The sequence below is a fragment of the Microcaecilia unicolor genome, chromosome 1 (genome assembly GCF_901765095.1).
Source record: "Microcaecilia unicolor chromosome 1, aMicUni1.1, whole genome shotgun sequence".
In the NCBI taxonomy this organism is placed as follows: domain Eukaryota; kingdom Metazoa; phylum Chordata; class Amphibia; order Gymnophiona; family Siphonopidae; genus Microcaecilia; species Microcaecilia unicolor.
In genome coordinates, this window is record NC_044031.1 from 256,307,677 (window position 1) to 256,331,594 (window position 23,918).

General features: G+C 42.4%; 1 protein-coding gene across 1 annotated transcript in view; it reads right to left on the reverse strand.

The window, feature by feature from the left end:
- Positions 1-23,918, reverse strand: part of SLC4A7 (solute carrier family 4 member 7) — a 413,178-nt gene that overhangs the window by 88,234 nt on the left and 301,026 nt on the right. The window contains 4 exon segments of the mRNA XM_030205798.1: positions 1,810-1,983; positions 5,707-5,775; positions 10,909-11,160; positions 17,323-17,484. Of these exon segments, the coding sequence (XP_030061658.1) occupies positions 1,810-1,983; positions 5,707-5,775; positions 10,909-11,160; positions 17,323-17,484 (657 nt within the window).

Here is a 23,918-nt window from a genome sequence, read left to right on the forward strand (position 1 = left end):
AATCAATTAGCTCAATTCTTAGAACATCATCATATTCTTCATTCTTCTCAATCAGGATTTCGCACAAATTTCAGTACAGAAACTAGTGGGCACAATACTTTGTGGCTTAGTGAAAGGAAGAAAGTAATACTTCTTCAATTTGATCTAATGCTTTTGACCTGGCAGATTTTGAAGTTCTCCTGCAGATTCTTGATGCTGCAGGAATTTCATTGTCTGTTAAACCCTGGTTTTGGGGCTTTCTTCTGAATAGGAAGTAGAGTTAAAATATCAATTAGGTATCTGGAGCAATGTGAGTGGGGTTCCTCAGGGTTCCCCTTTATCTCCATTATTGTTTAATTTATATGTACATTAATTGGGATTTACCCTGGAGAACCTTGGGATAAAGTCATTGCATCACTACTGGGGGGGGGGGGGGGGGGGGGGGGGGGGTAGTTATCTGTAATCTAACCAAAGGTAAGTTTTTGCATACTTTTTATACAGTGAGTTTAACAATTTCCCCTCTATAGGTAGAAACTGTGCCCAAACTCAGTGTGCAGCAGTGGCTAAGAAAGCAAATAGAATGTTAGGAATTATTAGGGAAAAAATGGAGAACAAAAATGAGAATGTTATAACGTCTTGGTGTAATTCTGAACACCACATCTCAAAAAAGATATAACGAAATTAGAAAAGGTACAGAGAAGGGCGACAAAAATGACAAAGGGGATGGGACAACTTCCCTATGAAGAAGAGCCTTGGCCGCTTTACACTTTAAGCTTGGAGAAGAGACAGCCGAGGGGAGATATGATAAAGGTCTAAAATACTGAGTGGATTGGAATTGCTCGTTTACTCTTTCCTAAAATACAAGGACTAGGGGGATATGCAATGAATCTACTAAGGAGTAAATTTAAAACAAACCAGAGAAAATATTTCTTCACTCAATGTGCAATTAAATTCTGGAATTCACTGCCAGAGAATGTGGTAAATGCAGTTAGCTTAGCAGGGTTTTAAAAGGGTTTGGATAATTTCCTTAAAGAAGTCCATTAGCTATTAAGATGAACTTGGAAAAATCCACTGTTTATTTCTAGGACAAACAGCATAAAATCCGTTTCACTTTTTTGGGATCTTGCCTAGGGCTGTACCAAATTTGATTTTGATTCGGCCCAGAATACATTATTCATATTCGGCCAAACCATAATTTAAATTAGAATAACCTGGGGTTCTACTATGATAAATCCTACTGAAATAAATATTTTACTTCTTTTACTATTTATGTTAAAGCTCAATGCCTATTATCTGTATACAGCTGAATACATCATTCATATCCAGCCAAATAGTAAAATATGCTATTTGGTACAGCTCTAAGTTTTTTACCAGATACTTGTGACCTCAATTGGCCACTACTGGAAAAAGGATACTGGGCTTGATGGACCTTCGGTTTGTCCCTGGTATGGCAATGCTTATATTCTTATGGTACTCCATTAAATATGGTTAGATTGTTGGTTTATGGGTTTAATCATGTATTGATAATGAATATGACAATGCTGCAGCCATAACCAGCCTTGTTGGGCAGACTGGATGCACTTTACTGGTTTTTATCTGTTGTCATTTACTGTGACAGTATGTTACTGTTTTCACACAATATCAAATTGTCAAGATCGGTCTAAGGAAAACATCATTGTTGAATTAATTCAATTTTAAAATGTCATAGCAGCATATTTTCTTTGTGACGTTATCAATGAACCAACAGAATACTAAACCCTAGAAAGATCTAATGCTGGTGCATAACATTTCTACTTCTTCCAAAGAGAAGAAAACAATATTCAACCTTACCATCATGGGGAAGACAACAGCAGCATCAGAGACTTTAATCACCCACAGAAGTATGAGACAGGTAAGCTGTATAACTGTGAAAACATGGACTTTCCAGAGAGGCACATAACGCAAGTAGATCAAGTCAGGCTGGTGTTTGGCAGGCATTCCAAACAACTTTATACGGTCAAATAGCTGAATGGAAAACAACACAAATCATTTCACAAAGTGCACCCTTTCTGAATAAAAATGCATAATGCACAGCACAATAAATTTCCTCTGAGTATCATTCTCCAGGTCAGCATCAATTCTAAATAAAACACAATTCTTATGGAAGCTAAAGACTGTTTTGTATGCATGATGCAAGGCACACTTACTGCATTCTTTTCACAAAGAAAAGATGCTCTGCAATGTATTCCCTCCAGATTTACCTCAAACAGTTCTGTACTTTGATCCTTGCCTTAAAGCTAAAAAGGCACTTTCGATTTAGAAAGTAATTACACCTAGGAAAACCTAAACACACTTTCTTCAAAAGTCTTCTGTCACAGTGCTACAATATACACAGAGAAACAATGGTTAGTCTTAATTTAGAGTTTCTAGCTACCTTAATTCAGTGTTTTTCAAACAGATGCTTATTCAAAGGATAGTACATAGCTTAATATGTTAAAGATTCTGAGCACAATGAAGTTTGTTAAATAAGAGAATGCTCTTTGAAGACAAACCTGCAAGCCAGAAGTTTTCTATTTTCGAAGAGCACTGCTTTTGTTAACACAGTAAGCAAAACTGCAAAAAGCTTAACATATATGCACATACAAAGAAGGAAATAGAGATACAGGGTGAAATTCTACAACTGGACACCTCCATTTAGATGCCTCAAGGAAACATGGTGGAAGCCTATTCTATAATGGCTTCTTGGCGTTCAGATTCTATTACAGAATACAAGCTTAACCCAGTATCAGAGTTAGCTCAAGACACATCACACGCATCAACACTTCAAGCACTCTGTCAAGCATATTTATGGCGTGACCAGAATTTTAAAATAAACCTAGGGAAACGCCGACAGCAGCTTATGGTTCATCATAATAGGAAATTTATAGCATCCAACAGAGGATGCGACAAAGGGGAAAAAGTAAGCAAGATGACTAAGGAAACAGCAGAGTACAGCCTGCAAGTTATTCTTATCAAATGTTATAAAGGTTACATACCCTTGCCTCTTTTATATTATATATATATTAATTTTTTTGGAAGGGGCATAGAAATGAACATAGGAAAGTGCTGAATCCGAAGATATGCTGCCACTGACCGTTTCTTCTGTGTTCTAAGGGATTCCCAGCTTGCATGCATTGCCATGCCCTGACACTGGACAGCAGGTCCCACAGCAGGAACACTGCTCAACTGCCTCCATGGGAGTCGCCATTCACCTCGACTGTCACCAGCAAAGCACAGGATGTCCCAAGTGGCAAGTCAGGATCCCTCCCCTGCACCAAGTAGAACTTGCAGCCCTCCAAGCAGTTCTGAGTCAAACTGTAGTTGGACTTACCACTGCTGGCTGCTCCCCCCAAGCTCACAGTCTCCACAAGTCTTACCACAGATGACAAAGGCGCAGGAATGATACTCTGTCCCACACTCTCCAGAAAACCTCTTTCCTCCTCCTCTTATTTATTTATTTTTTTTAAAGGTGGTAAAGGTGGTTGTGTTGGAAAAGGTAAGCTCCAGGAGCTGGACTGGATGCCAACATTTTGAACATGCATATAGTTAATATAATCTTGGAAAACATGAAGCTTGAAATAAATTACAATTATGGTTCAAATTAAGGGCCCTGTTTACTAAGGTGTGCTAGCATTTTTAGCTGTGTAGGCGCCCACAAGAATATTGTGGGCACCTACACAGTTAGCACGCGCTAATGGTTAGCACGTACTAAAAGCACTAACGCGCCTCTAGCACGGCTTAGTAAACTGGGCTCTAAGCATGTGATAAATCCCTCTCATTATTATATGTGATTTATCTCATGCTTGGTTTCAATTTGAACCTTAAGTGTGATTTAACTCATGTCAAGGCTCATTTTATCTTTTCATGAATACATCCACTATTTACCTGCTCTAAAGATAACTAAATTATGACACAAGGCATCTGGCACACAACTTGTCTGATCTATGTAATGTATGGACAATTACATTCTTAGCATCTTGTTTATTCACCCCAATCTTTCTTTGAAGGGAGTGAATAAACATGTGGATAAAGGTGAGTCGGTCAATATTGTGTATTTGGATTTTCAAAAGGCATTTGACAAAGTACCTCATGAAAGACTCCTGAGGAAATTACAGAGTCATGGGATAGGAGGTAATGTCCTGTTGTGGATTAAAAACTGGTTAAAAGATAGAAAACAAAGAGTAGGGTTAAATGATCAATATTCTCAATGGAGAAGGGTAGATAGTGGGGTTCCCCAGGGGTTTGTGCTGGGATCGCTGATTTTTTAAAAAACAATTTATAAATGATCTAGATATGGGAATAACTAAGTGAGGTTAGCTAGCTGATGAGAAAGTTATTCAAAGTTGTTAAATTGCAAAGGAATTGTGAAAAATTGCAAGAGGACCTTATGGCGGATGACATTTAATGTGAGAAGTGCAAAGTGATGCATGTGGGAAACAGGAACCCAAACTATAGCTACATGATGCAAGGTTCCACATTAGTGGGTCACCGCCCAGGGAAAAGATCAAGGTGTCATCGCTGATACATTGAAACCCTCTGTTCAGTGTGTGGCAGTGGCTAAGAAAGCAAATAGAACGTTAGGAATTATTAGGGAAAGAAATGAAAACAAAAATGATAATGATATAATGCTTTATTACTTCATGGTACGACTGCACCTTGAATACTGTGTGCAATTCTGGTCACCGCATCTCAAAAAAGACAGCGGAATTAGAAAAGGTACAAAGAAGGGTGAAAAAATGATAAAGCAGATTGGTGGACGGGGACAACTTCCCTATGAGGAAAGGCTAAAGCAGCTAGGGGTCTTCAGCTTGGAGAAGAGATGGCTGAGGGGAGATATGATAGAGGTCTAGAAAATACTGAGTGGAGTGGAATGGGTAGACAAGAATCGCTTGTTTACTCTTTCCAAAAATACTAGAATTGGTGGGCATGCAATGAAGCTACTACGTAGTAAATTTAAAACAAACATTTCTTCACTCAACATGTAATTAAACTCTGGAATTCATCATCAGAGAATGTGGTAAAAGTAGTTAGCTTATTAAGATGGACTTGGGAAAATTCACTGCTTATTTCTAGGATAAGTAGCAAAAATTCTCTATTACTTTTTTGGCATTTGGATTGGCCACTGCTGTAAACATGATATTGCGCTTAATGGATCTTCGGTCTGTTCCAGTACAGCAACCCTTATGTTCTATTTCCAGGCTTGCTTTTTTTTTTTTTTTTTTTAATTTCCTGTGTAGTTATATCATATGGACCACATTATACAACTATCTCCTCTGGAATTATCTTAAATCTCCATATTAGATAATTGGTGGAATTCAGCATTTCACTATGATTTCTAGTATTGACAAGTTTCAGTTACTTTCAGTTTGTTTACCAATCAAAAAAACTGCCACAGCTGCTGTTTCAGAAATTCAGTCTGTAGCATACAGTAATCTTCTGTCTAGGTTCCTAGCTACCTATTTTATGCTTCTTTTCTTGCTGAGGAGCTCTCTCTGTCACTCCTTTTCTGTTCTAGTTTATTTTGGCATGAAGACATTTCTGAATAGATTTTATTTAGATGAGAGAATGCTCTCTGAGAACAAGACAGATTCCGAGTTTGTAAGGGCAATAAAACGTACTATTTTTAACAACAAAAGTAAAAGTGATACAAATAATGAAGAACAAATAAACACGTAAGAATAATAATGTAAATAGTTTTTAAAACTTCACCTGTATCCCTTTTAATGAGGAAACACCCATGTACAGAAAAACCCCATACAGCACTGGCATCGGAATGAACTGTAAATAAAAATATATTTTCCAGATTAATAATGTGAATATTGATGAAAATATTTGTTAACTACCACAAGGTGGTATATCAAATTATCAAACCATAAGCCATCACAATTTTAAAAAATTAAGGCAAGTCATCATTAACTTCTACAGTTTTCTTCACCATTTTTCAACTTCAGGGTGGAAAGGGCCCACTCTAGCAAAAAAGACATTTCAATGCGACAGCCAAGACTACCAAAGGAAAAGATGTCCTGGGGAAGGAGAGAGGGAAGAAGTGGGAGGGGGAAGAAGTGTGTGTGTGTGTGCGCGTGTGGGTGAGGGGAGGGGCCTATCTAGTGATACAGTGATCTGGCTGCTCAGATACATTCAGAGCAAAAGATCTTTATCTGCCTGTGTAGGTCCCCTTTTCCAACATATCCTGTAAATAAACTCAAAACCTCCACCTTCATCTGTCTCCCCACCATTCAGTCATAATCATGTTTTCAACCCCTTCCCCTCCAAACTGCCACCCCATCCTCTTCACCATCTCCCAAAGGCTTTCTGTCATGCAGGATGCTACAAGGCTCAAACTCAAATTAAAAAAAAAACACAGTTGTTTCGCAGCTAGTGCTGGCACAAGCAGCCAAAAAATAAGGGAAGAATATACTGAGTGAGGACGAAGAAAATCAGGGAGCCACACAATGTCAGAGGGTACCACTAATGGGTCTCGGGCCTTACAATAAAATAATGGCCTAGAGTATTTTTTAAATATATATATCATTTCCTACTTCCAAAATTAAAATGTATCTTTAAAGCATTCTATCAAACAGAATTACTAGAATTTGATTGCATGATCACTACAGAAAATATTCTATATTTCTCAATATTCGAATATCTGAATCTTTGCAATTCCTTTAAAACTGGAGGAACATTTGATCTTGCTACAAGTATGCACAATTTTTGCAGTTTTGTAAAGCCACAATCCAATGCTCAAAAGAAATAACATTCAAAATCTGTAAAAAAAAAAAAAAAAAAAAAAATTTAAAAACCTTGTCCTTCTTGAACAAATTCAGAGGAATTCCTTTGTTTTAGCATTAACGCTATATTTGTCAATCTACTGGACCTTCACATTATAGGAAATTTTCCTTGCATATAATTCAATTGAGAGCTAGTTGTAATTTTTTAATTATAGGTCCAAACCAACTCTAAACAAGTAGTGGGGAAACCAGACAATGGAATTCTTTCCAACCCCTCTCTATGTGTATCTGTATGAGTGTGGTACACACGTGTGTCTACCAGGTGTGTTTATATGTACTTTGTGTTTAAGTAAGAGCAGGAAAGAGGGAACAGGCAGATGAAAGTAAACAATTCCCTACCTGCTGTGTTTCATGGCATCAAAACTTCTATCCTGCAGAAGCAGGAACAACTTCTCCCAGAGAAAACCAGTGGGCCATTCTCTAGAACCTATAGTCTTATCAGCCCTATTTTTGAACTGGGTCTTTCTACTAGGTCTTTCCCACAAACCAAATTTGGTATTGTTTCTTAAAAATTCTGGAGAGTTATTTTGCACCCAGACAGACATTTTCAACTCCTTGTCTATAATTTCTTTCCAACATCCACTGGGCTACAAAAATTAAAAACAAATCTATTTGGACCAATGATTAAAAAGTTACTGTTTGCCATATAATATTTTCAGTCTTTTGTACATCAAAGGTAGTGCTCTGTTTATAATTTTCTTGCACACAAAACAAATACACAGGGCAAACGAAAAATTCTTAATTTATCATATGCATTTCTGCATATTTTATTCCGTTTGAGAAAAGAATCCTGTAAACCACAAAATCTTACAGGACCTTACTTTCATTAAAATATTAAAAACAAAGCCAAAACATAAGCATCCTAGTCACAGACCATCATGAAAGAACAAAACAAGGGCAATATCAATGGGTTAACCTGATAAAAAAATGATTTGGCAAACTTATATTTTGTATTTTACAATAGCATGGAAGAATTTTTTGGTAAAGCGAAGATACTCTCCAATGACAGCAGGCCTTTTATTCTCACATATGAGTAACGCGGGTCAGGAGCTTGCAACAAGCTTAAAAATAGGTCTTTGAGCAGAAGTGCGCTCCACCGCTTATGTGTGAGTGCCTTCCCACCCATCCCCAGAGAGCGGGGCCAGCAGTACAATGTAAAGCATAATAAAAAGGAGACAACTTCCAAGGGGAGGTGGGAGGGTATGTGAGAATATAAGGCCTGCTGTCCTCAGAGAAAGCAAAGATAGTTAGTTACCTGTAGCAGATATTCTCCGATGACAGCAGGCTGATTATTCTCACAACTGGATCGACAATCCGCATCGGCCCAGGAATCGGCATGAAAAAATAGAAACACACAAAAGATTTGCCAGAGCCTTCTGGAACACACGCGCAGCGACACACTGTGCATGCGCGGACAGATTTCCCGCCCGCCACGAGAGCACGTATCTCAGTTAAACCCAACAGCATAAAGAAATACACAATTCCAAGGGGAGGTGGGCAGGATTGGGAGAATAATCAGTCTGCTGTCCTCGGAGAATACCTGCCACAGGTAAGTATCTTCGCTTTCTTCGAGGACAAGCAGGCTGAGTTATTCTCACAACTGGGGTATCCCTACCATCCAGGCTCACCCAAAACAAATAACACTGGTCAATTGGGCCTCACAATGGCAAGGACAAAAACGTAGATTAACCTGAAACTATATACAGCTAGCTGAGAGTGCAGCCTGGAACAGAATAAAATGGGTGGAGTTGGATTCTAAACCCCAAACAGATTCTGCAGCACCGACTGCCCAAAACGACTATCGCATCGGGTACCCTGCTCAAGGCAGTAGTGTGATGTGAATGTGTGGACTGAAGACCACATTGCAGCCTTGCAAATCTCCTCAATGGAGGCTGACTAAGTGAGCCACCGACACAGTTATAACTCTGACATTATGAGCCGTGACATGGCCCTCCAGAGTCAACCCAGCTTGGGCTTAAGCGAAGGAAATGCAATCTGCTAGCCAACTGGAGATTGTGCATTTTCTGATGACGACTCCCCTCCTGTTGGGGTCAAAAGCAAGAAACAACTGGGCGGACTGTCTGAAGGGCTTTGTCCGCTCCACGTAAAAGGCCAATGCTCTCTTGCAGTCCAAGGTACGCAAACTGCTTTCGCCAGGGTGGGCATGATGACGGGGAAAAATATTGGCAAGACAATTGACCGGTTCAGATGGAACTCCGACACCACCTTCGGCAGGAACTTAGAGTGAGTGCAGAGGACTACTCTGTTGTGATGAAACTTAGTATAAGGTGCATCCACCACTAGGGCCTGAAGCTCACTAACCCTACGAGCTGAAGTAACAGCCACCAAGAAAACGACCTTCCAGGTCAAGTACTTCAGATGGCAGGAATTCAGTGGCTCAAAAGGAGCTTTCATCAGCTGGGTGAGAACGACATTGAGATCCCATGACACTGGCGGAGGTTTGACTGGGGGCGCTGACAAAAGCAAACCTCTCATGAAGTGACCAACTAAAGGCTGTCCAGAGATAGGCTTACCTTCCACACACACAGATAAGCACTAACCGTACTAAGGTGAACCCTTACGGAGTTGGTCTTCAGGCCAGACTGATAAGTGTAGAATGTATTCAAGCAGGGTCCGTGTAGGACAAGAGAGGATCTACGGCCTTGCTGGCACACCAGACAGCAAAACCTCCTCCACTTAAAAGAGTACCCATCTTCAAATCCTTGCTTAAAGCTCACTTCTTCAATGCTGCATTCGGAACCTAACCTTCGAACATATAGGTTGCCCCTATCTGTCTGACCTATCAGATTAACTGTACATTTGTCTTTTAGATTGTAAGCTCTTCGAGCAGGGACTGTCTTTCCATGTTAAATTGTACAGCGCTGCGTAACCCTAGTAGCGCTTTAGAAATGTTAAGTAGTAGTAGTAGTAGTAGTAGTAAGTGAAATCTTTGCTGGAAGCAAGCAAGACCTGGGAGACACCCTCCGGAAGACCCAAGGAGGCAAATTCTAAACTCTTAACATCCAGGCTGGGATGTAGAAGTGACCCCTCATTCTGAGTGATGTGGAATGGAAAACATGGTTTCTCGGAGGACAACTCCAGAAGACAAGGGAACCATAGGAATATATGGGTAGCGCTAGCATTAGTGCATGCTAAAACTGCTAGCGCACCTTAGAAAACAGGGCCCTTAGAGAAAAAAAGGCAAAAATAAGCTAAAAAAAATATATACGGGGAAGGAATGAAATAAGGTAAATCCCGAAAGAAGTATTAAAGAAAAGAAAAAGAAAAAGGAAGAGAAAAAAACCCCAAACAAATCTGATCCGGCTGTGAGGACTGGCTAACAAACGTGTCCTCTCCTCACCATGGAAAAAAAAGAGAACTGCTGCATGCGCTCTCACGGCACACTGGAAGGCACTCACTCATGTGTGGTGGAGCATGTCTTGCGCTCAAAGACCTATTTTAAAGCTTGTTACAAGCTCTGGACCGGCAATGTGGACCCGCGTTACCTATATGTGAGAATTATAAGCCTGCTTGTACTCGGAGAATTCTATTTTCTTTTTCTATTTCTAAACATTTTTCTTCATAAATTACTAGCAAACTCTGAAAAGCTCACAATCTGAGTTGGTTAAGCGATTTTCCAAAGATCACAAAGAACTGCAGTATGACTTGAACCAGGCTCCCCTTACTCTCAAGCCCACTGCTCTAACCATTAGGTTACTTCTCCCCTCCACTACTCTGATAATTCATGAAACAAAATTTTTCTACAGTCAATGGCAAAAACTTTTTATTAAATGCTGTATTAGAAAGACTGAAATATCAGTCATTTTTATTTTTTTGTTACATTTGTATCCCACATTTTCCCACCTATTTGCAGGCTCAATGTGGCTTACATAATACCATAAAGGCATTCGCCAAGTCATAACTAAATGAGCACCATAATATGGTTCAAAAGCTGTGTAGCTTCTCTGGCTACTTTCCCCAACTTCTTCTAAAAATATTTTATTATTACAATTAGATTCCCAGCAAGAAGCATTAATAGAATTACTACAGGGATTTTGATTCATCTATTTCTTTGCCCATGGTTTGCACCTGTTATTTAGACTATAACCACCAAATATCTTACCTTTAAAATGGAGGTCATAAATACCGACAGCCCCATAAGGACAAATATCAGTAAACCCGTTACTCGCTGTTCCCGAATACCCAAAAACTTGGGTTGCTCTCCTGGGGCAGAACATTCCGATTCCAGTTTTAAGCTGTTCACATGACTTATGGAGAGAACAGTAGCAGCGACAAACCAGGGCAGTCCCATGACGGAGCAGATGCCCAGCATCACACCAACCAAAAGAAGATCAAGATGGTAACCACCGCCTTTCTAGAAAGTTAATCAAAGAAGGGAAAATTAGGTTCTTACCTTGGTAATTTTCTTTCCTTTAGTCATAGCAGATGAAGTCATTACGTATGGGTTGTGTCCATCAACCAGCAGGGGGAGATAGAGAGCACTCAACTTTTCACAGTGCCTCATGGCCAGCCAGCTCCACTGCCTCTTCAGTATTTGAAGCTTCCAAAGCAGTATGGCAAACCGCAATGGGAATAACATGAACTTTCCTCACAGAGAACGATGGCCCCTTAACAAGGGCATGAACTCAAAAGGAGGGAATGAACACATCCTCCTGGAGGGAATAAACTCGTCCTCCTTATTGTATAACTGGAGGGGATACACGCAACCTCCTGGAGGGAATAAACTCAGCCTCCAAAACATAAACTGGAGGGAATAAACTCATCCTCCAAAACATAAACTGGAGAGAATGGACTCATCCTCCTATAAGTGAACATGAATCCTGAAGACTAATTTCCAACTTTCTCCCAAGGAAGGAACTTCAGGAAACAAGAACAGAACCTGAAACAGATTCACAGTATACAGACAATCATACAGGGAGGGCTCATGGCTTCATCTGCTATGACTAAAGGATACCAAGGTAAGAACCTAATTTTTCCTTCCTTGTCATCAAGCAGATGAAGCCATTACATATGGGATGTAACAAAGCAATCCCTATATAGGGTGGGAACAGGTCACACCACGCGCTAGCACTTGTGCTCCAAAACGCGCATCCCTCCTAGCAGCCACATCCAGCCTGTAATGTCGGGCAAAAGAGAGCTTAGAAGCCCATGTTGCTGCACTGCATATCTCTTGACAAGAGAGTGCTCCAGTTTCAGCCCAAGAGGAAGAAATCGCTTTGGTAGAATGCGCCTTAAAGGCTACAGGCGGAGACCGGCCGGCAAGCAGATAAGCGGAAAAGATAGTTTCTTTGAGCCAGCGGGCAATAGTGGCTTTAGACGCTGGAGACCCTCTGCGAGGACCTGATAGCAAAACAAACAGATGATCATAGATCCTAAAAGAGTAACTCGCAGATACTGCAGCAGAGTCCTGCGCACATCCAACAGGTGCAACTGCCCAAAAGATTCTGGAAACTCCTCCTTATCAAAGGAGGGCAAGAAAATAGGCTGGTTTAGGTGAAACGCTGAAACCACCTTAGGCATGAAGGAAGGCACGGTCCGAACCGTGACCGCGGACTCTGAGAATTGCAGAAATGGGTCTCTACAGGACAGCGCCTGGAGCTCTGACACCCGTCTCGCCGAAGTAATGGCCACAAGAAAAACGGCCTTTAGTGTCAAATCTTTCTCCGATGCTCGCCGAAGCGGCTCAAAAGGAGAAGCCTGCAGGGCCTTCAAAACTAGCCCCAGGTTCCAAGCTGGACAGGGTGCTCGCACGGAAGGCCGGAGCCGAAGCACCCCACTAAAAAACCGTGCCACATCTGGATGAGCAGCTAAAGACACGCCTTCAACCTTACCACGAAGGGAGGCCAACACTGCCACTTGCACCCGCAGGGAATTAGAGGCCAAGCCTATGTGTACACCATCCTGCAAAAAGTCCAGAATCGGCGAGACAGGAGCCCGCATGGGTGTGATCGCTTTTGAAGCACACCAAGACTCAAACTGGCGCCAAATCCTGGCATAAGCCAAGTGGAACGCTTGCGGGCCTGCAGGAGAGTGGAAATTACTGTGTTTGAATAGCCTTTGTCCCTCAATTGCGCCCTCTCAATCGCCATGCCATAAGACCAATGCAGCAGGCATCCTCCATGGCTACCGGGCCCTGTGACAACAGGTTCGGTACCAGAGGTAAAGGAAGGGGAGCCTCCACTAGCATCTGTCGGAGGTCCGCATACCAAGGCCTCCTGGGCCAATCCGGGGCGATGAGGACCACTTCTCCTGGGTGCAACCGAATCCGCAGGAGCACGCCCCCTATCAAGGGCCAAGAAGGGAACACATATAGTAGGCCCAGAGGCCAGGGCTCAGTCAAGGCATCCAACCCTGCCGAGCGAGGATCTCTCCTTCTGCTGAAGAACCACGGGACTTTGGCATTTGAACTTGTCGCCATAAGATCCATCACGGGCTTGCCCCATTTGGCACATATCTGCAGGAATACTTCGTCTGCTAGTTCCCATTCTGCTGGATCGATCTGATGCCTGCTTAGATAATCGGCTTGCACGTTGCTCTGACCTGCAATGTGAGCTGCCGACAGAAACTGAAGATGCAGCTCGGCCCAGTCGCAAATCTGTTCAGCCTGCGCGGCCAGTGCTCTGCACTGAGTGCCGCCTTGTCCATTTAGGAAGGCCATTGCTGTCGTGTTGTCCGACATCACTCTGACAGCCAATCCTTCCAGGGTCACTTGAAAGGCCAGAAGCACCTGAAACACCGCTTTCAACTCCAGGCGGTTGATGGACCACTCCGACTCCTCGGGTGTCCATAGACCCTGGGCATGCTTCCCCTTGCAATGTGTGCCCTAGCCCTTCAGGCTGGCATCTGTCACTACTAGACACCAATCGGGGAGCGCCAGCGGCATTCCTCGCCGCAGCCTGCTGTCTGAGAGCCACCACTCCATGCTGAGTCGGGCCGCAGGGAGCCAAGAAAGTCTGCACTGATAATCCTGAGAAACTGGAGACCATCTTTGAAGTAGGGAATACTGTAGAGGTCTCAGGTGCACTCTCGCCCAGGGCACCACTTCCAATGTGGCTGTCATCGATCCCAGCAGCTGGACAATGTTCCAAGCTCGAGGGCGGGGCATCCTCAGGAGCAGACGGACCTGATTCTGAAGCTTGCACCGCCTTAGCTCGGGTAGGTATACATAGCCCGAGTCTGTGTCGAACCTGGCCCCCAAATATTCTAGAGACTGCGAGGGGGTCAGGTGACTTTTGGCCATATTGACGACCCAGCCTACAGATTGAAGTATTGAGACCACTCTGGCTGTAGCTTGATAGCTCTCTGTTACATAGTCTGCTCTGATGAGCCAGTCGTCTAGGTACGGGTGAACCCTGATACCTTCTCGCCTGAGAAAAGCAGCTACTACCACCATTACCTTTGAAAAGGTTCGGGGAGCTGTGGTGAGGCCAAAAGGCAAGGCCCGGAACTGGAAATGTTTTCCCAACACCGCAAACCTCAGAAACTTCTGGTGCGGGGCCAAATTGGTATGTGCAAGTAAGCTTCTTTCAGGTCTAGAGACGTGAGAAACTCTCCTGGCTGTAACGCAGCAATGACGGAGTGCAGGGTTTCCATGTGGAAATGCCGCACTCTCAGGGACTTGTTTAATTCTTTTAAGTCCAGAATAGGGCGAAAAGACCCACCTTTTCGTGGCACCACAAAGTAGATGGAGAATCGGCCGTAGCCGTGTTCGGCAGGAGGTACCGGGGACACGGCCCCTAACTGAATCAGACCTTGCAAAGTCTCCTCTACCGCCGCCCGTTTGACGGCAGAACCGCATCGGGACTCCACAAACACGTCTCTTACTGGGGCGTTGAATTCTATTCTGTAGCCATCTCTGATCATGTCCAGAACTCACTGATCTGAGGAAATACTGGCCCACTCCTCAGCAAAGAGGGAAAGACGTCCTCCGATGATAGGAAGCGAGGAGGGGGCCGGCGCACCATCATTGAGAGGGTCGCCCCTGAACTCCAGGCCTAGAGCCGGTGGCTGCGGAACGCTTGTCCAAGTGAAAGGAGTTCCTCTGCTGAAAAACGGGCACGAGAACTGAACCCAGCAGAACGCCCCGGGCGGTACCTTCTAGCTTCACGGAAGCGAGGTCTAAAAGAGGAGTGGACCGCCTGGCCCTTGGAGGAAGACCTCGGCCTATCTTCGGGCAAGCACTGGGGTTTAGGATCTCCCAGGCCTTTAACAATTTTTTTTCCAACTCCTCACCAAATAGAAGAAGGCCTTGAAAGGGCAACTTCACCAACCTTTGCTTAGAGGCCATGTCCGCTGCCCAATGTCGTAGCCAAATAAGACGGCGAGCCGCCACTGCTACTGCCATTTGTTTAGCCGAAGCTCTGACAATATCATAAAGGGCATCAGCCAAAAAGGACAAGGCCGACTCCAGCCGCGGAGCCACATCCGAGAAGGGCTCCGCTCCATCTCCTGTTGCAACCACGCCAGGCAGGCTCTAGCAGCATAACAACTGCATGCAAACGCCCGAACAGTAAGACCTGCAATTTCAAAGGCCTGTTTAAGTGCTGCTTCCAGCCCACGGTCTTGTATATCCTTCAGGGCAACTCCTCCTTCCACAGGGAGGGTAGTTCTCTTTGTCACCGCAGTGACTAGGGCATCTACTTTAGGCATTGCAAAGCGAGCCAAATGCTCCTCACACAGAGGGTATAATTGCCCCATAGCCCTTGAAACTTTCAAAGGTCCCTCGGAGACAGCCCACTGAGCGGAAATAAGCTCTTGGATGGAGTCATGCAAAGGAAAGGCTCGAGCAGGCTTTTTGGTACTAGCCATCCTAGGATTCACAGAGGAGGCTGTGGGATCATCCAGATCCTGTGGTAATTCTGCAACTGACTCTGGCTCCTCAGACCACGAAGGCCTGACAGAACTCTCCGAATCCTCACAGCCCGACCACAGGGGGGGGGGGGGGGGGGGAAGAGAAAGGAGGTGCACCACAATCTGAAGGGGAATTAGCCCTTCTACGCTTTTCTTTATGCCAATTATCAGGGAAAAGAGCCTCAGCGGGCAGTCCCAGGCCAGAATCCACCGGGGGGGACAATAGAAGGGGCCTCAGACGACCCTTGAGGGAGAGCTCTTTTCAGCAAAATCATGGAAGAAAAACTCGCCCTGGGCACCCAGATCTCGTCCGGGGCTAGCCGCTCCCTGAATAGCCTCAATTCGAGGTTCCTCCCCGGGCTCAGGGCTCTCCGTCTCTACGGAGGCCGCGCCATGCTGAGAATTCAAAATGGCGTCCGCTGCCAGCTCTGAGCGGGAAGAACCATCGCTCGCCATGCTTGGGCCGGCTCTTACACCTGTACAGCACGATTTACAGAGCCCCGCTGCTGATCTGCGCTTGCCACATCGAGAACAGCGCTTTACATTCTCTGCAGCCATCGCCGAAAACGGCAGGAAAATTCAAAATGGCGGTTTCACGCCAAAAACGCCTCGATCGCGGGCCCACCCCGGAGGAGTTAGAAAACACTCTTACCTCACTGGACCGAGTATCACAGCTCCGGTCCCATAGAAGAATCAAAGGAAAACCTCTGTTCCATTTTTTTTTTTTTTAACGCTGTGAGGAAAGCAGAGGTAATAAGAACTCCGGAGGCTCAGATGAGTGGGAAAAGCGAACCATGTGCCTGCATCCACTGAGTGGGAAAGGACAGGGAAAAGCAAGCTAATATGTCCACATCCACGGGGGCATGAGTAAGGCAGGGAAAGGGCTAACCTATGTGCCTTCAAAGTGAAGCTGCTATAGCCTCTAACACCCCGGCTAACAACTGGCAAGCCAGGAGCCACCCCCAGGCAGATTTTTGATGGCGCTCGAAGAAGCTGCAGTTACCCTGCTTGGGGAGATAGAGAATACTGAAGAGGCAGTGGAGCTGGCTGGCCATAAGGTACTGTGAAAAGTTGAGTGCTCTCTATCTCCCCCCCTGCTGGTTGATGGACACAACCCATACGTAATGGCTTCATCTGCTTGATGACAAGGAAAGGCTTGATTTTCTCTCTGCTAAAGAATTTGCAGCACACATGCCATTCTAATCATGCAGTTGTATAACTAAGCTAATCATTCAAAACAGATATGTAACACACTAAGAAAAAAAAATAGAACAATCACTGGTCATTAATATGATGTACTATGGACAATCTGAGGGATTTTGAGAGGAAGGAGCAACAAACGCTAGAAGTCAGGAAGGAAATTAGGTTTTACAAGGAAAAATGTGGTGGTAGGTATAACTTACAAACCTATGCAATTATAACAGCACGTAAACATCTTACTATACTAATTTTAATTCACACTCTTCTGTGTATGCAATAGGCATGGGCCAGTACATTCCTAGACAGTCACATTTAGCAAGAATAGAACTAGTCTATCAAGGTCAACAGCAGAAGTTCTGTTTAATGATTCTAAAGAGCTTTTCTATATCAACTGGAAGAGAAGATGGAGACTTCATTTGGAGTGAAAGAATAAAATGAGGGGAAAAAGCATTATGAAAACTCTAACCTTCAATTTATGCTCTTTGCGGTTTATAATTACTGCAGTGATTTGCTGATCCATGAAAATAAGAATAGTACAAAGCAGGGATGGAACGGCAGCTGCAAGTAATGTCCACCAAGGATTAGATCCAAGAGGATCCATAATCCATCCCCGATGCTTACTTGTAGGCTGAAAAACAAAAGTAAAGAAATAAATTCTATCATACAAAACAAGAGGCTATAAAAAGAAAACTGCTTAATCAAGTAGCACATCCATACTAATGCAGCAAATTCAGTTTAAAATGTAGAAATATGTACTAGTGCAGCTTCAAAGCCAACTGGACAGTATTTTCTCACTGGAATGTAGCATCTCTTGGATTTTTAAGTTTCTCAAGACTGCTCAATGTGTAAGTGAAGGGATGCATAGCTGTTCCCAGTTTCATCACCTAGAGCCTTGTCTGTACACTCAGTCATCAAGGGCTATCAACAGATTTGCATGCTGCCTCCACTTTATGCAAATTTCTCACACACATTCATTAGGGATAACCTGAAAACTTGGTTCGTCGGTAGCCCTGAATGAGTGAAGATCAAGGATCTAGAGCAGGGGCTTTCAACCTAACCCTCAGAACACACTTAGGCTGTCTGGTTTTCAGGACATCAACAATAAATATGCATGAGAAACATGCATGCACTACCTCCACTGTATGCAAATCTCTCAGGCATATTCATTATTGGTGTCCAGAAAACCTGACTGGCTAGATGTGTTCACAATGGCTGGGTTGAGAATCCCTGGATTAGAGTGACTTGTACCATGTCAGATTCGGGTCACCATGAGTTAAGAATATTACTTGGGTGTTTAGATGAATAATTAGTGAACTTGGATTGTTCTAAGGCAGAACAGGTCTCTCTCCAGGAACAGCTGTCCATTCAGAGAACAAAAATTTTTTTGCAGCCTAGTATGGTTAATTACCTTGCTGCATTGTCTAACACAATAACCCTGTTAAAGGGCACCACTTAACTATGCATAACCACACTGCACACAATTTATGTTTCAATCTTTTTATTGAAAATTCAATAAACACAAAACATAGCAAATCATTGTTCAAACAACAATATTCCTAACCCCTAAATGCCCTTCCCTCCCACCCTAACACCTTAATCATAGCTGATTGCAGTAGTAGGGGTTCAGCAAGTAACTTCGCACTGTGGGAGATAATGTATTCCAGAATGGAGAACAGATCTTTTGAAGTTGGTGTCCTTTAGCCAAGGCAATGTCCTGAACCCCCAGGCGTTCCAAGCGCAGAAAGTTTATCATTTGACTTCGCCACTGTTGGAGCGACGATCCATGTGGCGTCAGCCACTGCACTAAGATGACTTGCTTGGCCATTATTGTGAATTTAGATACAAAGCTTTTCATACCTCAGGGTACTGGGCAGTTTTATCTGCGGGCCATCAAAAAGAAGGGATCTACATGCCAATGCACCTCCAACGTTGGGAAACATGATAAACTGGATTTATTAAACATACTTCAACCTGCTGGATGTGGATTGGAAAGTTCCAACTGCAGAATCGGAAAGAAGTAGAGAGAAAGAAGTGCTCTGCTTAGACAAATGGTGACAGAACCCATGAGGGAAGGAGTGACACTGGATCTGGTGCTCACAAATGGAGAAAGTGTGTCTAATGTCCGAGTTGGTGCCCACCTGGGCAGCAGTGATCATCAAACAGGTTGGTCTGATATAACAGCTAAATTGGAGGACAGTCAACCAAAACTAAAGTCCTGAATTTTAAACATACTGGCTATAGTAAAATGGGGGATTACCTGAAGAAAGAGCCGATGGGCTGGGAGGACATAGGAAAAGCAGAAAGGCAGTAGTCCAGACTGAAAGGAGCAATAAATATGGCTACTAACCTTTATGTAAGGAGAGTAAATAAAAACAAGAGAAAAAGGAAACCGATATGGTTCGCCAAGCAAGTGGATGAAAATAAAGGCTAAAGAGTTGGCGTTCATGAAATACAAAAAAACTCAAAAGAAGGAACACAGAGAGGAATACTGGATGAAACTGAAAGAAGCCAAGAGAGAGATACGCCTGGCAAAAGAGAAAGAACAAATGGCTAGAAAAACGTGAGGAGGGGCAACAAAATTTTTTTTTCAGGTATATTAACGAAAAGAGGAAAACTAAAAATTGAATTGTGAGGCTGAAAGATGCTGTGAATCACTACATGGATAATGATGAAGAAAAAGCAAACGTGTTAAACAAATACTTCTGCTCTGTGTTCATGGAAAAAATCCTGGAGAAGAACCATAATTAACCGGCAAAGGTGCTTATGAGAATGGAGCAGATATAGCGCCGTTCACGGAAGAAAATGTTTATGAACAATTTGAAAATCTGAAGTTGGACAAAGCCATGGGACTGGATGGGATCCATCCCAGGATACTGAGAGAGCAGAGAGAGCTTCTGTGGGATCCTCTTAAAAATTTGTTTAATAAATCCATAGAGATAGGGGTGGCTCCAAAGTATTGGAGAAGAGTGGATGTGGAAGAAGCAGCTGGAAACTACAGGCCAGTAAAGCCTCACTTCTGTTATTGGAAAAGTAATGGAAGTGATGTTGAAGGGAAGGATAATGAATTTCCTGGAATCCAATAGGTTACAAAATCAGAGACAACATGGTTTTACCAAAGGTAAGTCATGCCAAACAAATCTGACTGAATTCTTTGACTGGGTGACAGAGAAATGGATCGAGGACATGCTCTAGATGTAATCTACTTAGATTTCAGCAAAGCCTTTGACACCATTCCTCACAGAAGGCTCCTGAATAAACTTGACACACTAAAGTTAGGACTCAAAGTGGTGAACTGGATTTAAGAACTGGCTAACAGACAGATGCCACAGGGTGGTGGCTAATGGAATTCACTCGGAGGAAGGAATGGTGAGTAGTGGAGTGCCTGAAGTTTCAGAGCTGGGGCCCACTCTGTTCAATATATTTGTGGGTGACATTGCTGAAGAGTTAGAAGGTAAAGTTTGCCTTTCTGCAGATGATACCAAGATTTTTAAAAGAGTGGACACTCCGGAGGGAGTGGAAAACATGAAGATTTTGCAAAAGTTAGAAGAATGGTCTAATATTTGGCAATTAAAATTCAATGCAAAGAAGAGCAGATTGATGCACTTAAGGAGCAAAAATCCAAAGGAGACGTATGTGTTAGATGGTGAGAGGCTGATATGCACAGACAGGGAGAGGGATCTTGGGGTGAAAGTATCTGAGGATCTGAAGGCGACCAAACAGTGTGACAAGGCAGTGGCCATAGCCAGAAGGATGCTAGGCTGTATATGGAGAGGTGTAACCTGCAGAAGAAAGGAGGTGTTGATGCCTCTGTACAAGTCATTGGTGAGGTCCCACTTGGAGTATTTTGTTCAGTTTTGGAGGTCCTATCTTGCTAAAGATGTAAGAAGACTTGAAGCGGTCCAGCGGAAGGCGACAAAAATGATATGGAAAATGATATGGGGCTTGCACCAAAAGACGTATGAGAAGAGATTGGAAGACCTAAATATGTATACCCTAGAGGAGAAAAGGAACAGTGGAGATATGATACAGATGTTTAAATACTTGAAAGGTATTAATATAGAAACATTTTCCAGAAAAGAGAAAATGGTAAAACTAGAGGACATGAATTGTTGCAGGGTGCTAGACTCAGGAGTAACGTCAGAAAAATCTTTTTCACAGAGAGGGAGGTTGATGCCTGGAATGCCTTCCCGAGGGAGGTGGTGGAGAAAGAAAACTGCAGCGGAATTCAAAAAGGTGTGGGATGAACACAGAGGATTTCTAATTAGAAAACGAATGGTATAAAAAACAAAACTTAAAGGGTTGCACATGTGTTTGCATGTCAAATAGCTGTTATCAACTAAGGCTGGTGCTGGGCTGGCTGTATGGTCTGAGTCCCACATATAGCAATCTGGTTGTAGGATGGGCTGAAGAGTACGTCAACGGAAAAACTCCAGTAATTTGGAACTTGAGGATAGTGCTGGGTGGACTTTTACTGTCTGTGTTCCGCAAATGACAAGACGGATTCGGATAGGCTGGAGTGGGCTTTCATGGCAACTCCAGTAGTTGAAACATAAGGTTAGAGCCGGACAGACTTCTATGGTCTATGTCTCAGAAACATCAAAAAAAGACCATGATCAAGTATATAATATCACTTTCATTGCTGATTTAATCTTGAATTGATAATGAATGTGATTGTTGGGCAGACTGGATGGACCATTCAGGTCTTTTTTTGCCGTCACTTACTATGTTACTATGGTTTCACAATCACCTACGTTTTCCTGTGGGTATAAAAATTTATGATTTGGTATAATCTTTTGTATATCAAAGGCAGTCAAGTCCTCGCAAACAAAAAAAAAACCTTACAAACAGAACAAAAGATAACTTTTTAGGAAACAAACAAGTACTACTTTGATTATCTGTGCAGATTACAAGCTAGAGCTAGATAGCGGTTACCACAATAATCCCTTATCTTTGAATTTTGCAATCATATCCTCTATGTCTGATGCCTTTGAAGATTTCTGATGTTTCACATACACACACTATGCAGCTACCAGTCCTTATCGTAAAATAGGCACATTTCGTCTCACCTTATTCTTTGTAACATTCTGCAGACAGAGCAGGCTTCATCTTCAAACACTGTCCTGTAATCACCTGCAAAATGTCCACCACTTGGGGTCCAACACTTTTTCCTTTCCAAATATGCTCACCATATAGGATACCAATTCCCTTGTTGTCCACACTCTTTCCAGCAAAACTCCTTTTCCCCGGAAAACAACTCAGAAAACTATACACATTTTCTACAAATTTTTCTCTTGTGTTTCCCGCAGCTGTGCCAATATGTTAATGGCCCGCATCTGTTGGAATATCCCTTCCCATTCCTAACCAATTTCCTTCTCCCATTTCCAAATGTGTGAAGCTTTCTCTACTAAGGAGATCAATAAGAGACTATAGAGTTTACATAAAACTCTGCCCACCCCTTAAAAAAATGCTGTACAAATGTTTCAAAACCTGTTAATTCAGCCAGTATGTCCCAGATTATTCCCTTCCGTTGCTAAGAATGTCGTACTTGGAGATAATGTAGGAATTCTGAGTGCAGCTTCGAAAGAATAAATTCCAATATCCCGTCCTATCAGTTGGCTGAGCCTATACAATCCCCTCCTTTCCCTATGTATCCTTTAGACCTGGGCCTGGTTTAAATTCAGATAACAAGCTGAATCTTCATATAGATTAAAATCTATACACGATGTAATATCTTTAATTGTGATTCATTTGTTTTTTAATTTTTAATTTTTAATTAATTTTAATTCCAAAAGAAATGGAGAAAAAAGACCTCATCAGTCCCAGCTTGACGATATTTTTTTTCAATTTTTCAATCGATTTGATCGTCTGCTTGTTCAAGGACTCCGTTATAATCCTTGGTCTTAAAAAACTCCACCTCTCTTTATTATAATGACAAAATTATTTCATTGTTCAATCTCCATATTATAATCGTGATTATTTTCAATATCAAATTAAATACTAATGTTACTTAGCTTTTTTACTCTGCCCTACGGGGCTCTCCGTTTCGCTATATGTTATGTTTTATGCTTCTTCAGGGGGCCAAGTAACAAATGGCAGATCATAATTCACGATATCTTAGAATATGGCGTCTCCTACTCATCTGACACCGGTGTCAGATGAGTAGGAGACGCCATATTCTAAGATATCGTGAATTATGATCTGCCATTTGTTACTTGGCCCCCTGAAGAAGCATAAAACATAACATACAGCGAAACGGAGAGCCCCGTAGGGCAGAGTAAAAAAGCTAAGTAACATTAGTATTTAATTTGATATTGAAAATAATCACGATTATAATATGGAGATTGAACAATGAAATAATTTTGTCATTATAATAAAGAGAGGTGGAGTTTTTTAAGACCAAGGATTATAACGGAGTCCTTGAACAAGCAGACGATCAAATCGATTGAAAAATTGAAAAAAAATATCGTCAAGCTGGGACTGATGAGGTCTTTTTTCTCCATTTCTTTTGGAATTAAAATTAATTAAAAATTAAAAAACAAATGAATCACAATTAAAGATATTACATCATGTATAGATTTTAATCTATATGAAGATTCAGCTTGTTATCTGACTATATAGTTGAGTTTTGCTGAAATCAAGTCCAGAGTTTTTTTGTGTTTTCCTGGTTTAAATTCTACATTGTGTCAAAGTGACAAAGCCTGAATACAACTTCCCTAAGGATTTAGCTCTCACTTCCTTCCATATCCAAAGATCAGTTTCTATGCAAATCACTATCCGTAGATGTCTTGGCAACCAGAAGAAATACCAGAGGAGTCTCCCCCATCATATATTGCTCCAACTTAACCCACATTTTAGAATTACTCCCTTCATTCAACTCCAGAAACACACAACTGGGCAGTTCTATAGTAATTTAAAATGTATGGCACTGCCAAACCTCTCTCCTCTATCTGTTTAGCTGCTATAGGTGACCTCTATACCATATATATTGACATTTGTTTCTTTAAAACTTAAGCATCATTTTCTTTGGTACTGAAACTGGCAAAGTCAGACACAAATAAAACA